General features: G+C 35.1%; 1 protein-coding gene across 32 annotated transcripts in view; it reads right to left on the reverse strand.

The window, feature by feature from the left end:
* NRXN1 (neurexin 1) overlaps positions 1-17068 on the reverse strand; it is a gene marked incomplete at both ends in the record, with an annotated part of 1249621 nt that overhangs the window by 705219 nt on the left and 527334 nt on the right. For 25 of the 32 annotated variants that reach the window (XM_080711543.1, XM_080711541.1, XM_080711538.1 and 22 more), the window contains 2 exons: positions 12221-12247; positions 14890-15093. In XM_080711543.1, coding sequence (XP_080567669.1) covers positions 12221-12247; positions 14890-15093 — 231 coding nt within the window. The remainder of the gene's footprint in view (positions 1-12220; positions 12248-14889; positions 15094-17068) is intronic. The other 7 variants (XM_080711553.1, XM_080711552.1, XM_080711540.1 and 4 more) reach the window with 1 other exon arrangement.

Here is a 17068-nt window from a genome sequence, read left to right on the forward strand (position 1 = left end):
AAGAAAGAAAGAAAGAAAAAAAGGAAAAAAAAATCTAAGTTCCTGCCTTTGTTAAGGTTTAAGGTTTCCCTTCTTCCTTTTCATTGGTGAGTCATAAAAATGCTTAAAAATTTATTTCATACCATATATTGTAAGCTTTATAAACTTTTTTTTTTTTTTTTTTTTTTTTGCGGATCTGAGGGTGGAACTCAGGGGCATTCAACCTCCGGGCTACACGCCCTGCACTATTTTTTATTCTTTATTCTGAAACTGGGTCTCACTGAGTTGCAGAGGGCCTCACTAAGTAGCTGAGGCTGTCCAGGAACCGTGATCCTCCGGTCTTAACCTCCTGAATGCTGGGATTACAAGCCTGTGCCACCATGCCGGGCTAGACCTATTAACTTAAAAAATACAGATTTTTCAGGAGTGTCTTGTCCATAGAATTGTTTTCCTCCTGCATGATTGCTCAAATGAAGACTATGGACAAACAGCACTTAACAATACACTCATTTATCATGCAAACATTAAAATGACAATAAACATTTTTCTAAGTGATGATGTAATGATTTACTAAAGCCTTCTTTATTTTTTAATTTAATTTAATTTTTATTGCGGTAATGGCGATGGAATTCAGGGACATTCTACCTCTGAGCTACACTCCCAACTTTATTTTTTATTCTTTATTTTGAAACAGGGCAGCACTAAAATGCTGAGGCCTCACTAAGTAGCTGAGTCTGTCAGTGAACCACAATCTTCCTGTCTCAGCTTCCTAAGTATCAGGATTACAATTGTGTGCCACCACACCCGGGTAAAGCCTTCTTTATTTGAATTTAATATTGCAATAACAGACGGTGATAAAAATTCTTAATTTTTAAGAATCCATGGCTTATTAATAGGCTAATTTTTAGCCTTAACTTGAATGCTAAGATTCTATTTATTATTATTATTATTATTATTATTATTATTATTATTTGGTTGTACTGGGGATGGAGCCCTTCTACCTCCGGGCTATACTACCAGACCTATTTTTTATATTTTATTTGGAAACAGTGTCTCTTAAGCCAGAAAGGCTGGCTTCAAACCTGGGTGATCCTCCTGTCTCCACCTCCCAAGCGTGGGGATTACAAGCATGTGCCACCACGCCCGGCTAAAATTCTATTTAAACATTCATTTTAGTAATTGAAACATCATTGAATTGCTTCTTTGTTTGAAGTTGACTTCATAACAAAATGTTCTGAATGAATGGCTTACCTTACTATCCAGGATGTGCTCTCAAAATTTGTGGGCCAGTTAAAGTATTATGGCTAAAAACAAAATCTTAAATCAAATGAATTTGGTTTATCTGAGGAGATAGTATGTGAAAGTTTCCCAGAGCTTGTCAAACTAGTGCAGGGTCATGGTTGATCTTTCCAGGGTTAAGATGATAATAGACTTTCCCTTAGTGGGTTAGTCATTGATGACAATTTAGGCCAACACATTGGAATATATGGATATTCCAATCTGATTTATTTCTCAACCTACTTCACTGATGTTGCCAAGCACATTTTATTTGAAAACCTGAGCACACTGATAATTTATGATAAAATTCACATTTGTATACAGATTCTTCTTCCCTACTATATCTTTCTTCAACTGTCTCATGCCTCATAATTGTTTTGGCTTTAGGTGAGGTAGCCAAAGATTTCAAAATGGTGTATGTTGTATATAAATAGAGAACATAGTGTTTACAATATGTTGCTAAAATTAAAGAATGGTACAAGAACATTTGCATGCTATGGCCCTAAATTTTTAAGAATGTGTATATTATATAATGTGTTATACAGTAACCATAAAGTGTCAAAAGCATGTGTTGAAAGAACATTTAATATGTTAATAAAACTTTTTGTGAAGATTTAACTCATACATTATTTTTATGCTCTTTTTTTCCTCTAGCCTCCAAATATGAAAACTATTTATTTCCAATTAGAAACCAAATATTGTTTTATAAGAAACTTATTATTACTATTTTGAAGCTCAAAAATAGTGGGAAATTTAGTTTCTAAATAAATTTAAAATACACATGTCAAGTATATGATCTAGTGTAAGCTCAAAACATTCTAAATAATGACAGAACTGGTTACAACTATATCTTACAGGGCACTTACTTTTATACATATTTGAATATTCAAATTCTAGCAGCAAAAGGAAAGAAAAAATCCATTTAAGAAAATTTAGAAAGATCATGACAAGCTGGGCGTGGTGGCGCATGCTGAGACTGGAGGATCGCAGTTTGCGGACAGTCTCAGCTATTTAGTGAGGCCCTCTGCAACTCAATGAGACCTGGTTTCAAAATAAAGAATAAAAAATAGGGCAGGGGCTATAGCTAGGAGGTAGAATACCCCTGGGTTCCATCCCCAGACCCGCAAAAAAAAAAAAAAAAGATCATGACAAAAAAGAATAATTACTATGATCTCATTAGCAAATACTATAAATATTTTGAGAAATATACTTCCAAAAATTTTATGGAAACGCAATCTCATTATGGTGGTTTCTTGAAAATGTCATAACTGACAACTCAAGATACAAGAGAGTTCACATTTGAGAAAAAGTTTTATTATTATCATCATCATCATCATCATCATCATCATCATCATCATCACCATTTTGTAGTATGGGGGATGGAACCCAGAGGTAGTCTACCTCTGAGCTACACCCCCAGCCCTAATTGTTTATTCTTTATTTTGAAACAGGGTCTCACTGAATTGCAAATGGGCTCACTGAGTAGCTGAGTCTGTGTACAAATAGCAACCTTCCTGTCTCAGCCTCCCAAATGCTGGGATTACAAGCCTGTGCCACCATGCCCAGCTTAGGACAATTATTTACACAGTGAATTTCTTATTCATATTGCTCTTTGCTCCCATTTATAACAAGAGTAAGAAATGGATAAGAGTTCTGAGCACAATAAACATTTCAATCACCAAGTCCTTTAATGATACCATGGATTTTTCTCCTGATTTAAAAAGTCATTTGACATATATACCATATACTAACAAGTTATATTTTGAAGCAATCGTTTGGGTGCAGTGGAACATATCTGTAATCTCAGTATTTGGTAAGCTGAGACAGGAGGCTCAGAAGTTCAAGGTCAGCCTCAGAAACTTAGAGAGATCCTCCCTATCTCAAAATTAAAAGAAATAAAAAAATAGATTGTAATTCTCATGAATATTTTATGGCTAAACTTAAAACATTTTCAGTCATATAACTTAGAGAAAATTGGCTTTTGCAAAATGCCTGTGTCTACTATATCCCTTTTGAGAGTGCTGTACCATGTGCCCCCTGCTCTAAGTATAGCTGATTGGATCAACACTGAGCATCTGGCATCAAAGCTAAAATCTTTTAAGAGCCTCAGAAGATGATCTGATTTGATGGTGACACCCAATAAAATAGGGATTCCATTGGATTATTTTTGGAGGAGAGCTTGAGTACACAACATATATGCAGTTAACTTTTGGTGAGAGAACAACAACACAATGACAACACACAGAACATGTGCAGTGATGGTGGTGAATAGAAACCAAGATGTAGGAGGCACCATGACTAAGCAGAAGACTTGGAGAAATGGAAGTGGAAAAGTGGGAAAAGATTTGGAACAGTGGAATAGTGGAAGCTTTAACCAAAGAAGAGGCAAGTCAGGAGAAAGGAGAGAAGTAGTAGAGACACCAGAAGGAAAGACAGAGGAAAATTAGGTGGCTAAATTGGCAGAATATTGAGAAGGGTGTCTTGGGTGACAGAAGATGAAGGGGTGGCAAGACCTCCTGGTATGAGAGCTACACTGCACTACACAACTTCCAGTTTTTGAACCCCATTCTAATATCTCTGATACCTGTCTGTGTTCCGATGGAAGTTATTTCATATTTATTTCAATTCTTAGTATGTTGATGCAGTAAACATGAATCAACTAAGATAACTTGAAGTTTCTTTTAATTAGATCTTGAGAGGAATTAACCTACTATGAATTAGTATAAAATAATATAGACAAAATACTATAATTCTCAAGTGTTGACTGATAATAGCCTTTATGAATTATTTTTATGAAGAGATAAGAATACTTAGCAATGCTAACCAAGTATAAATGCCCCAAATTATATTATCTTAAATGGTTTAGAAATACCCTCTCATCATCTAGTAAAAATTAGCAATTGGTTTATTAGGTCTTTCCTTTGTATGTGATGGCATAATTTGGTGTGTAAGAAGTAAGAATAATATATAATATGGCTTCTGAGTTAGTGGGAGTGAATGTATTTTTTGTTGTACTGAAAAAAATGTTCTAAAATTTAGGAAAAGAAATTGAAAGTGTAAGCCCTAGCATTTCTCTGAAACATATGTGTGTATATTTATATGCTTATTTATATAAATCATTAATTGAATAACAAAACTTTTGTTTATGTAAATCAAATGCATTTGAAAATCTTTAATCAAAATTATTTAAAATCCTCAAATTTTTCATGTTCTGCCTATTAAGTCATGGAATCTTAATGTATAGGCACAAAAGTAAAAAGAGCAAATATTTCAAATACAGAAAAATACTTTTTCCCTCTAAGGCTAACATAATTAATATAAGACATCTCACAATAAGATTAGCAAAATGCAAAAAAAAAAAAAAAAAACCACAAAAATCTTATTGGTAGCAAATAGTCTCTGATTTACTTTTACTCTTGATTTTCAGCATATACGATAATGTTTTAAAATGCTACTTTCCAGAAAAAAGAATGAAGTGAGAAAAAAAAAGAAAGAAAAAGACAGGAGGCAAACAGAGAAAAAAACCTAAACAATGAATGAAGTAGTGAATGTTTAGAAACCAGTTTTTTTCTAACAACATGACAAATAAAAGTATCTGATCAACATGCTTTGGTCTCATATATCCAGGAACATTTGGTTGTATAAAAGAAAACTCAGAGAAAGCAATAAAAGAATACAAATTCAGAATGTTTCTCCTGAAATTTTCTAGATTTTCTTTTGGCAATTTCTTTAGGCCATTTTTTAAAATTTCAACAATCAACAGTACAAAGGAATGAGTCTCCCATACAAGTACCAGGGCCCCCTCTGCTTAGCTTCCGAGATCAGAGGAGATTGGGCGCATTCAGGGTGGTTTGTAATCCCAGCATTTGGGAGGCTGAGTCCGGAGGATCATGGTTCACAGACAGCCTCAGCTACTTAGTGGGGCTCTTTGCAACTGTTTCAAAATAAAGAATACAAAATAGGGCTGGGGTGTAGCTCAGAGGTAGAATGCCCTGGGTTCCATCTCCAGACCCGCCCCCCCCCCAAAAAAAGGAATTTGTCTAATTTAATCAACACTAATATGCAATTCTGTATTACTTTCAGCATAACCATTTGCAATAGCAGTAAGAAAATGCTTTAGTGAATAAATTACTATCTAAGCCTGGTTTCCAGATGAAATCTTAATAGGCACAAAAGAATAATCTTTTAGACTGCTGGGCATTTTATATATATATATATATTTTTTTTTTTGGTGGTACTGGGGTTCCTGGAAGCCCTTATACCTCCGGGCTACACGCCCAGACCTATTTTATATTTTTATTTAGAAACAGGGTCTCCTAAGCCAGCGCACGCGGCTGGCTTCGAACCTGCGCGATCCTCCTGTCTCCGCCTCCCAAGCGCGGGGATTACAAGCGTGCGCCACCACGCCCGGCGGCATTTTATATTTTGATATAAGCAATAAGCAATTTTTTCATCAAAACAGGCCCCAAGTCATAACTTCTCAAGTCTTCACAGTATTATTTTAGTGTCCTATATATGCAGCCATATAAGTATGGCAAAAACTGGTTGTTTTCTTAAAAATCTGTATAAGTTTTAATGTGTGAATAATTCAAATTCTATTGATATTTTTACAGTTTTATTATTATCATCATCATCATCATCATCATCATCATCAGTTATTTGTGGTCCTGGGAATTAAATCCAGGGTCTCACACATGCTAGGCAAGTACTTTGCCATGGAGCTATATCCTTGGCCTCCAATTTTCATAGTTTTCTGGTGATTCACTGTCATGTTCAAGTCCCTTTGTCTGTTTTGGTTATTTTTTTCTGTCAGAAATATATGAGCTCACTGGGCGTGGTGGCACATGCTTGTAATCCTAGTATTCAGGAGGCTGAGACTGGAGGATCGCTGTTTGCGGACAGCCTCAGCAATTTAGTGAGGCCTTCTGCAACTCAGTGAGACCTGTTTTCAAAATAAAGAATAAAAATAGTGCAGGGGGTATAGCTTGGAGGTCGAATGGCCCTGGGCTCCATCCCCAGACCCGCAAAAAAAAAAAAAAAAAGAAAAAGAAATAGATGAGCTCCCTATACATTTACACTCAGTTACTGCTATATTTTTCTAAAAATAATACTTTATAAAACATCTATTCTCCTTTCCTTCTTTTATACTTTCAGCTAAAAACAACTAACTACCACAAAAGAAGCAAAATTCCTATATGCTTATGCTTTCATCTTTCCTTATTGAATGTTTTCTACTCTAGCAGATGGACAGAACTAGCCCACTAGGGGCAAGGACTGAGGAACTCTGCAAGTCAAGTGATTGTTGAGGCAGAAGACTCCCTTCTACAGTCTCTGCTCTTCAGAAACCAATGAGGTAAACATTCGCTTGATGTGCCAGCCCCCAGAAATCTCTTCATATCTTTTTAAGTAGCTTGCCAAACAGCAGCCTAATCAAAGCAATCTAACAAGGCTTAAGTGGCACTGGGTGACATTTTGCATTCCTTTATTGCTTTCTATTTTTATCTACATAGAAAAGTTGGTGATAACTAATATCCAGTTGATCTTTTTCATTCTGGTAATAAAATGATAATATAAAGATCTTATTATCTACCCCACACATCTGTCAAAGCACATTTTCCAATAACAGGCAACTCAGAATGTTTCTTATCTATCTCTGAGTCAAGAGTGAGGCTAAGCACTTGCTCTTTGATTCTCCTTTGTCTTCTATACATGAGTACTGAACTACAAAAGAAATTTGAACTCCAACCCTTGACATTTTGCCCACATTAATGTCACCTAGAATTTTGTCATTCATGCATTTTATATAAAACACTTTCTGTGAGAAGCCAAGAGTAGATATAAGTTCTTCTTGCTAAAACAATTGCTTTAACCCCAGAGAGTTTGTATTAGAGTTTGTATTAGAAAATTAGGAAGAAGGAGTATAGGAAAAAGCAACTTGGAAATGGAGAAGTAAAAAGAGCAAATTTGGTAGGAAGGAGGAATAGGTGGGCAGAAGAGACAATTGTATGAGCCATAACAAAAGCCCAGTAAACAAGCAAAACAAGCCAGGGATCATCAGTTTATTAAAATCCACTTTTATATGGATGTAGAAGTGGCCCTAAGTCTTCCTGTGGGCTAGAAGGACATCCTGTAATTATGCTATCACTCTGGAAAAACAAAAAGAATAGACAACAGGAACAGAAACACAATGCATGAAAGCCTCCTTGCATCTACTACACAATCTACACAATTAAAGCCAGTACTTATGTGACCATGGGGAACCATCAACAGTTGACAGAAGCAAGTTTGTTTTTATAATTTTCAATATATTTAATTTTTTAAAAATTTACAGCACTAAGCTGGGTGCAGTGTCACATATTTGCAACCCCAGTACTTAAGAGGCTGAGACAGGAGGATCACAGGTTTGAGGTCAGTCTCAGAAGCTTAGGCCCTCAGAAATTTAGTGAAACTCTGTTTCAAAATAAAAAATAAAATAGGGCTAAAGGTATAACTCAGATGTCCAATCCCCCTGGCTTCAATCCCCATTTCTGGGGGAGGGGGTGAAGAAGATTTCTGCACTAAAAAAATTAGGATTAGTGGAAGAGAGGAAAAAATTAAAACTATTTAATCAAAAGCCTAATTTTAGGAAAAATAGAGAAAAATATAACCAACTTGGTTTGAATGTACTCTGAGGAATTATTGGACATCAAATTTGAAATTGGGTATGTTGGTCTCAGAGTTACAAGACATTAAACTATATACTTTGGCAAATAAAAAGAATGCAGAATGAGATCAAGTACTGGGAAGACCCTACTAATAATGCACTTGAGAATATTTGAAAAGGAATAAAGCATTTCTTTCGCTTTCTTAATAGCCTTTGCAAAAGACTTATTAGGTTGTTTACTATTATGGACCAAGCAAAAGGCTACAAGAAGCTGTCAAACACCTTTTCAGGCAAATAATTATTTTAGTCATTTTTTTAACCTTGACAATAAATTTTCAGTACTGTGTTAGTACATATTTTTGTATTTTTTGTATAATGACCTATAATTTTTTAATTAACTGTAAAAATGTTTCCTGTTTATGTTAAAAGAATACAAGTTTATAATCCTTTTCCATCTATCTTTATTAAATTACCCTTCACAGTCTGGAGAAAGAATTATCAGCATTAAAGATAGTATATCTTTTAGCAAATTGGACATACAACTATTGAATTATGATGGTTCAATTCTCAATATCAGAAGAGGCAAGGACAATCTAAAGGTCATTTTGTTCCCATCCTCAGAAGACGAGGGAGCCGAAGATAAAACACTACTAGATTTTTTAAAAATTGGCCTAAATCTAATTCTAACTTGTAGATAACAATGTATTTTAACAAACATATTTTAAGCTAATGTCTATCAGTGAAACTGAGATTGTATTGGGCATATCTTGCTTGTAATCAGAAAGATGAAAATATTCATTTTGACACAAACATGACCACTATTCATAGAAGTGGTTCTTTTTTCAGGAAATATCCTATCCACACAAAAGAATAAACTTTGACTTTTAAATTAAAAGAGGCTTTCTTCTTTCATTTAAAGATTGTTAGCTTTTCCTCTAAGCAGAGAGAAATGGGCAGCAAGGATTTCGACAGAGACCTCAAAATTAAATTTGCTCTTTTTCAGAGAAGCCTTAACAAAGAGCTGCACCTCGGCCTGTTCATGGAAGATTCTATCACTGCATCTGAATCACTGACTCAGGATGACTGAGAAGAAACATGTCTTCCATCTTCAGTTTTCAGGTTTGAATACACACAGCCAGGTCCTCTTTCCTCCTCACCTACTTTTTAATAGCAAAGATTGGAAAATCTGACACCATATGTATTATCAATTTGAGATGCTATAAAGTTGGAGGGGGAGGTCGAAAGGGAATGAGAAATTGACTATAAAATGCGGCAGATAAATTCTAGGTAAGATAGAGAAATTTATCTGCGAAGGCCTCTATTCAAATTTACTAATTTAGATTTTAATATTAGCCCTCAATGTAAAAAATAATCTTTTATGTTATGGTTTATATATTTTCTGTGGGAGTTTTCTTAAATTATACTATTTCACATTAATTGCACAATACAGCCAATATCATAATTATGGTAAAATTTTTAGAGAAGATGTTATACAGCTGAGATTTAATTAATTATTTGACAACAAATTGATGTACATTATTCTTTTCAGTTTCAAATGACCTATAATTTTTTAATTAACTGTAACAATGTTTCCTGTTTATGTTAAAAGAATATCTTTTAATCTTTTCAGTTTTAAACAAACCTACAATTCAATACACAAAGGCTACATATAACCAATCAGTCTCCCATTAAACTATGAGTTCGACTGAAGTACAGATATTTTTAATTGGGTAGTAAATGTGTTCCAGATGGAAATCTCTGCTCACTTATTTGCTGTTACATTTGCATTTTTTGATTTGTAAATTCCTATCGTTCCTCAAAGTTGAGTCTTCTTTATAAAACTTGAGTTTCCAAATACAACTCTTCCTCAAATTAAAGGTAAAAGAAAATGGAGACATTACCTGGTGAAAGGCCCACGGCCCTTCCAATGACTACTGTCAAGTTAATACATGTGCAGTTCTGTCTGAGGCGTGCACTGAAAGCTCACAAGATTCATGTAATTCAAATAATTTAAGTGTAACACATACTTTTTAAAAAGGAAAAAGTTAAGCCAGGCATAGTGGCGCAAGCTTTTAATACCCTTGCTTGGGAGGCAGAGACAGGAGGATCATGATTGCGCAGGTTCGAAGCCAGCTGCGCTGATTTAAAGAGACCCTGTTTCAAAAAAAGGATAAAATAGATCTGGGAGTGTAGCCTGGAGATAGAAGGCTTCCAGGATCCCCAGGACCACCACCAAAAATAAAAATAAAAATAAATAAAAAGGAAAAAGTGTCACTAACAATCGTAAGCATTTATTTTCAAAATAATTATTCTGTGGAATATCCAGAAGGGGGAAAAAAAGGTTGCCCCTAAAACTCTCATGCCATTAGCCAAATGAGGCTATGAAACTAATAAAGGTAACTATTATAAAAATATATTTAAGAAATCATGGATATAGCTACAAAACGCAGAATAACATTTGATTTGGTTAATTTCACTATTTGAGTTTTATATAAATTTAGTTAAATTTTTATAAATCTATAAATCTTTTTTATCAAAATGCCAGGTGTGGTGGCGCATTCTTGTAATCTCAGCATTTGGGAGGCTGAGACTGAAGGATCATGGTTCGCAGACAGTCTCAGCTACTACTTAGTGAGGCCCTCTGCAACTCAGTGAGACCCTGTTTCAAAATAAAGAATAAAAATTGGGGCTGAGGGTGTAGCTCAGAGGTAGAATGCTCCTGTGTTCCATCCCCAGTACCGCAACATAAAAAGTTTAATATAAATAAAAAAGAATACATAGGTAGAGATCTAGAAAGAAATATTTTCCCCACGTTTTTCTAAGGTTCAAGAGCAATCAAAAGCTCTCTAGTTGTATTGAGGCACAAATATTATTTTGTGAAGACTGTTTTGTAAGTTGACACTTTGTCTACAGGAATGCTCTAGACCGGAAAGTAAACTAAACCACGGTATTAGACTTGAAAAATGTGTACTGCTTTTCACAAATGGTAGAAGAAATAGAAATGGAGAGGTGATGCATATTTGAAAAATTCCTTTTGTGTAGGAACTTGAAAGAATTACTTTCAAGAAATATTCTGTTTGAGATGATGTTTTTAATTCCTGGTATATAGGTTATAATGTATAAGTAAAATTTTAATGTAATAGTTATGATACCATTTTATTGCTATGATTGGGCAGACTCAGTTTTATGCTACTAAAAAGGTGTTAAATTGTGTGAATGTAAATATGAACTGTATGAATGTGAATATGAACATATGCAAGAGCATGTACTTTATTAGGAAAATCATCCTACTATTGCAAATTTAAGACCATCATTTTATTTGATAGAGGATGACTTACTGCCATGTGAAAATACAGCCACAATTTTGGGAAATAAACTCCATCAACTCACATTCATCTTTCTTCCCAAGGTCATAGGATGTTTTACTATGATGAGCAATTAGAAGTTTGTTAGAACCATATATTATATAGCTAATGACTTTGCTATTATTGAAGGAGATTTCTTTATGTGGTCAGCAAAACCTGGAAGAGAAAATCCTTCACATTGATTTAAAGAAATAAAATAAAAATTTTCTTTATATAATGCTAGAATTCAAAATAAAATCACAGTCCTTATATCCTTTCAGCTATCTAGTCCATGTTCAAATAAAACTCAGTCCATGCATCCTTTTCTGACTCATTATTTAGCATGCATATCACATATTTGAAGAGTTTTCATTATTTTTGCATATTAGGATGTAAAAATTCATCACTTTAAATAGTCTTAATGATTAAGAATGAAGTCTATAGATCCGTACTCTTGGAGGAATGCATAACTTGGAAAAATATATTTTGCTCTATACAAATTGTTGTGTTTAGAAGGATTTAATAGTAGCTCTCAAAGTGAGAGTAGTTGGAATTATTGTTTTCCATACTTGAGTATGGTGTATTAAAATACACATATTTAAGTACAAATATAAATAAAAGTAAATAAGACCCACAGTACCATTTGGTTTTTAAGGGGATTACTGGAGTCCAAACTGTGGCAAATTACAAATGTAATTTGAAATTCTATCTGAAAATTTACATAGGTGTTTGCACCTTCTGTTACAAAGTTCTTGCCACCTCTTTTGCCGCATAAAAGAAACATCAGCGGAAAACTCTTCAGCTATACAGATTTCAAAATGAATTTTTACAACCCAGATGATGGACTGGTTTACTTCAAAAGTGAGGCCATGAGTTTTCTAAACACATTTCTCTTGCTCTCTCTTTCTCTTTCTTCTTTACTAGCTTACATCATAATGGAGAAATAACATTTTAAAAATTTTGAATAGGCACTTACTGGAATTACAGTTAATCCTGATACAATCTAGATGGGGAAGAATAGATGAAAAATGAAAATTTATCCTTCAAGGTAATAGCTGCAGACATCCAATAAAATCACAGTCCACCCTTCCGGGGACAGACACATGCAAATATGGCCACTCTGTATCATTAGTCTTTACATACTTCTAAAACCCAGATTTATTGTTATAAAGCCTCACCATCAGAAACAATAGAATGTTTTTAAAAATGGCCAATTCAAACAAAGCTACATGGTGACAAATCTAAGTGAATAAAGAGTTGTTAACTGTCAAAGATGTTTGGCTTAGACTGGCTGCGACTTTCTCCCCATATGTGAAAGAACATACCATTGTTTTCAACAAAACTAAAAAGTGCTCCGTCACCATGGGGTACAGTGCAAGCTCAGCTAGGCTCAGACATCTTGGACCTGCAAAATCTAGTATCCCACAAAGGCCAACAGAATCCTTCAGAATAGCAGTGTTAGAAGGAAGAAAAAGTTAAAGCTTTTCTCATCCTACCCTAATATTTTTTGTTTGTTTTTAAATTTTATTTGCCTGGGCACAAGAAGGTGGCAGCCAGGTTGGATTGCATGCCTTGTATTAATTGGCTGGATTCCATGCCTTGTATTAATATAGAAGTGAAGAAACATCTATATGTACCCTGTAGAAATTTCAGTAACTAAGGGGTAGTCATTTTTCAAAGGGCACATGCTCTGCCTCTCTTAGGAGCTGCCAATGTTATATCTATGAGATAAGTGTCACGTTTAATGCTGCTATTAATTTTCCCATTTTTGTACTTGCTTCACATGAAAGTAGATACTACAAAAACAATGTATGGTGTGGATAACAGATGGTGATTGCAGTGGTTATTTAAAAAAAAGTGAGATGTTTTGTGTCCATTCTACATATAGATATATACTGTTGGCTTTGACTTTTAATGCCTTTGGGGAACATGAAAAATAGAAACCTAGATTCTGTTTCCATATAGCTGAGTTTGTCATGTGTCGTCAACCGCATCAGAAAAGTGGTTGCAAACAGCCAAGGACCAACATCTACACAACTCTTCATACAGAATGCTTTGCTGTTGAAAAATGCCCATGAGTGTTCCTGCTTAGATTACCAGTCTCTCCACTGTATTTAGGTGATTGATTTTAATTGGCTTGTAGTAATCTATCATTGTCACTAGAGGGAACTCTAACAGAATGTTAGATGGTAAGAGTGCCATGTATTAAACAATAAGAAAATAAAAACACCAAGAAATGTTGTGTTCGTATATAAATATATCACTTTGATTCTCACTACAGTGTACTATCATATCACAGCAATAAAATAAAAACTTTACTATTTAACTTAGCTGAATGTAATTTTCTTCAATAAGCTACAAGTGGGTTGATTTTATATCTTATGGATTACCATTCTGCCCAGCACAATTTGAAAACACTGGAAGGATTTTCACAAATGCCTTATGTTATCACATTTTACTAGATATTTTATATGTCTATGCAGTTTAAATTTTTATTTTTTCCTCTGTTTATTCATTTCAATGTGTGTTCAACACTTTTAAATACAGTAAAACCTCATTCATTTTTACTCCTCTTATTTGGAGTTAATGGCAATATTGAAACTTATTGGGCAGAATATAATATCTTCACTTGGTATGAAGAGAAATATCCTGATAATAATTAACAAAAACCCTACAAACAATATTTTTAAAGACCAAGCTCAGGAAGAAAGGTGGTTTTGGCTACTTCACTGTATGTGGATGGCACACTTGCATGAATCAATTTTCTAGTTATGATAATTCTTATTCATCCACTAAAATAAGCCTCGTAAGCCCTTTTCTTGGCAAGATTTTCCCAGCTATTAATTTGTGGTTTTGAATATAATTGAAAAATTTTAAAAATGCTTACTTTTTAAAATCTAAAGCTCAGATTTTCTTAATTCAGCCTGCCTTTCCCCCATCATTAATGTATACTGGTGAGGTTTTACTGTAGCTACGCTTCCTTACTTCTACATGTAAGCAGGAAAGCATTGTCTGTCTGTAGAAGAGCCTGTGTTCTTAGTGTTCTCATGGCTGTTTGCTGAGGGCCGCAGACTTTGGGCATTGAAGGGTGTGGATTACTGTTTGAGAGCAAAGTATCACCACAGAGTACTTCAAAACAGAAAGGATGGAGGACCACAAAGGTGACTGTTCAAAGGAGAAGCCCATGGAGGAAAGTGAAAACAACTGCAAATCTGGATGACAAGCAGAAATTTGATATTTGTAAGTATACTATGTAAGTCAAACCAGACTTTTATAGATGTAGATTTTTATTCATCTGCAAGTATTTTACTTATAACCAATCAGAAGGTCAAGGACATAACAACGGGGAATTCAGTTTGAGGCATCTTTATAAGCCTCATAATTTACATTTTCAATCTACCTCACGGACAGATACAGCTTCCCTTTTAAGAACCTTCAGTGGTAAGAATCACAAAATATTAAGATATGTTAAACAGAACAGAAACAAAAAGATGCCCCCATAAATCCAAAATAACTTAAATGATGGAAATAAGACCATTAAGTGTTTTAATTTCCCATGGCAAACAAGCTACTTAATAATGTTTGCAGGCAAAACGCAACACAAAGTGAGCAGTGTCAATTCAATGGTGGAAGGCAAGTGGTTACCTAGGTTAACCGTCAGTTTCACACGCCCTGCGTCCAGCTCCAGGCGGAGCGTGTCCGCTGAGTCTCTAGATGTCGTTGCCATCAAAATGCCATAGGCACGTTGGGATCGAAACCGTAAGGACACATCCTCAGCCTCTGTGTGCATCACCACTGGGAGCTGGATTTTCATGAACATACTCCCATCGTAGCTCAAAACCGTGGCTTCTGTGGATGGGAAATGAAGCTAGTAAGTTCTTGGTCTGTTTAATGCATTTATACTTTGAAAACAGGGTGACTAATAAAGGCTTCTAGGTAGAACATAAGACTACAAAATCAGCTCATCAGCTTCAGAAATGGCATTAAAAAATGGAGAAAGAAGTCATAGCAAAGAGAACTTATCTGCCACAGTAGGGAAACGGAGATGGAAGTTTCTCCTTTTTTGTTTCTACAGTACTTTCTACCTATGGTATTAACCTTCTTGGAATATAAGTATGGATATGCATCTCCTTTCTCAAGAGCAAAGAACACATTCTTTTGTATGGCTATGGTGTGAACCTGATTAGAAACATCAACGTTGCCGGGCGTGGTGGCGCACGCTTGTAATCCCCGCGCTTGGGAGGCAGAGACAGGAGGATCGCGGGTTCGAAGCCAGCCACACGCGCGCTGGCTTAGGAGACCCTGTTTCCAAAAATAAAATAGGTCTGGGAGTGTAGCCCGGAGATAGACGGGCTTCCAGGAACCCCAGTACCACCAAAAAAAAAAAAAAAAAAAAAAAAAAAGAAACACCAACGTTTATGGATAGTGAGGCCACTGCCACTAGCTCTGTGAAATTAGTCAATCTTGCCTTGGCTATGACTCTGAGCTCTAAGAAGAGCTCTAAGGCCTGGCATGCTCCAAAAATCTGTGATGTTAAGAGAAGCTACTAACATATCTGGGCATGGTGACACATGCCTGAATCCCAGTACTTGAGAGGCTGAGACAGGAGGATCACAAGTCATTGATTTGAGACCAGCTTCAACAATTTAGTGAGACCCTGTTTCAAAACAAAAAATTAAAAAATGGCTAGGGATGTATCCTGTAAGTAGAATGCCCCTGGGATAAACTTCCAGTAGTATAAAACAAAGAAAAAAATAAGAAAAAGACAGAAGCTATTACTTTTGTTTTGTTTTTGCCTTAAACATAGGAATGAGGCCAACATGTCACCATAGATGATTTACAAACAGAGAAAAGAAAAATAGTATCTCACCAAACAGCAAATAATGATACTTCTGAGGCACTATATTAAACAAAGTGATTTTTTAAAGCACAAACTATAACTTCATTTTTGGGTAAGGAATAATAGGACATTATATATAAGCACAGACCTGGTGTCCTGTATTAAGCTATCATGAAAATACCAAGAACTATGCACGTTGCTTATATTGAGTAGGGATAGGGGTTCTGAGGAGCCAATGAGGGTTTGTGTTAATAAACTAAGGTAGACTGTGTTAACACAGGATTTTCCTAATCTTATACTAAAAACACAAAAAGTGAATATCAAAAGCAGCTGATGACAAACTGACTTAAAAAATAGCATCCTTCAGTGTTAAACATCATATGGTAATAGAATCCTACAAAACAGGAGTGAAGTGGTTGGCTTTTTTGATCATGGTAAGTCAGAATGTCATTTGATAAAAGAAAAATGACCTAGGGACTTGATGATTTGTTTTTATCATGGAACTTCCAAATGCTAAATGGTCCATATCTTCATCCTTAGATCTCTTCTCTTTCTACCCACTTCTTAACTGAAGAGGTCTCTTGTCAACTAACATGCTCAAACCTGCTAATATTTACTTAATATTTTATAGTCCCAAACTCAAGCATACATTGCCTATTTGAAATCTCTCGTTGAAATATGATAGACACCATACTACACTCTAAATCCACTCCCCTCCAAATTAACCCTAGACATGCTCCCTCTTCATTCTTTTCCATCTTAATAAATGGTATAACCCTTCTGCTCAGATCCAAACCTTTCTGATTTCTCTCTTACCCTACCTGCCAAAGCCAATCTATTTTCAAGTTTCAAAGGTCTAATATCAGTCTGTTTCCCAATTTGATGTCTTCTCAACTTTACTACTAAGGTATCCCAAAGTGTGCCCTCTTCTCTCCCCTAGAACACTCACAGCTCTCTCAGAAGTCCCTGCTTCTGCTTTTTCTT

The sequence above is a fragment of the Muscardinus avellanarius genome, assembly GCF_963383645.1.
Source record: "Muscardinus avellanarius genome assembly, chromosome: 15".
In the NCBI taxonomy this organism is placed as follows: Eukaryota; Metazoa; Chordata; class Mammalia; order Rodentia; family Gliridae; genus Muscardinus; species Muscardinus avellanarius.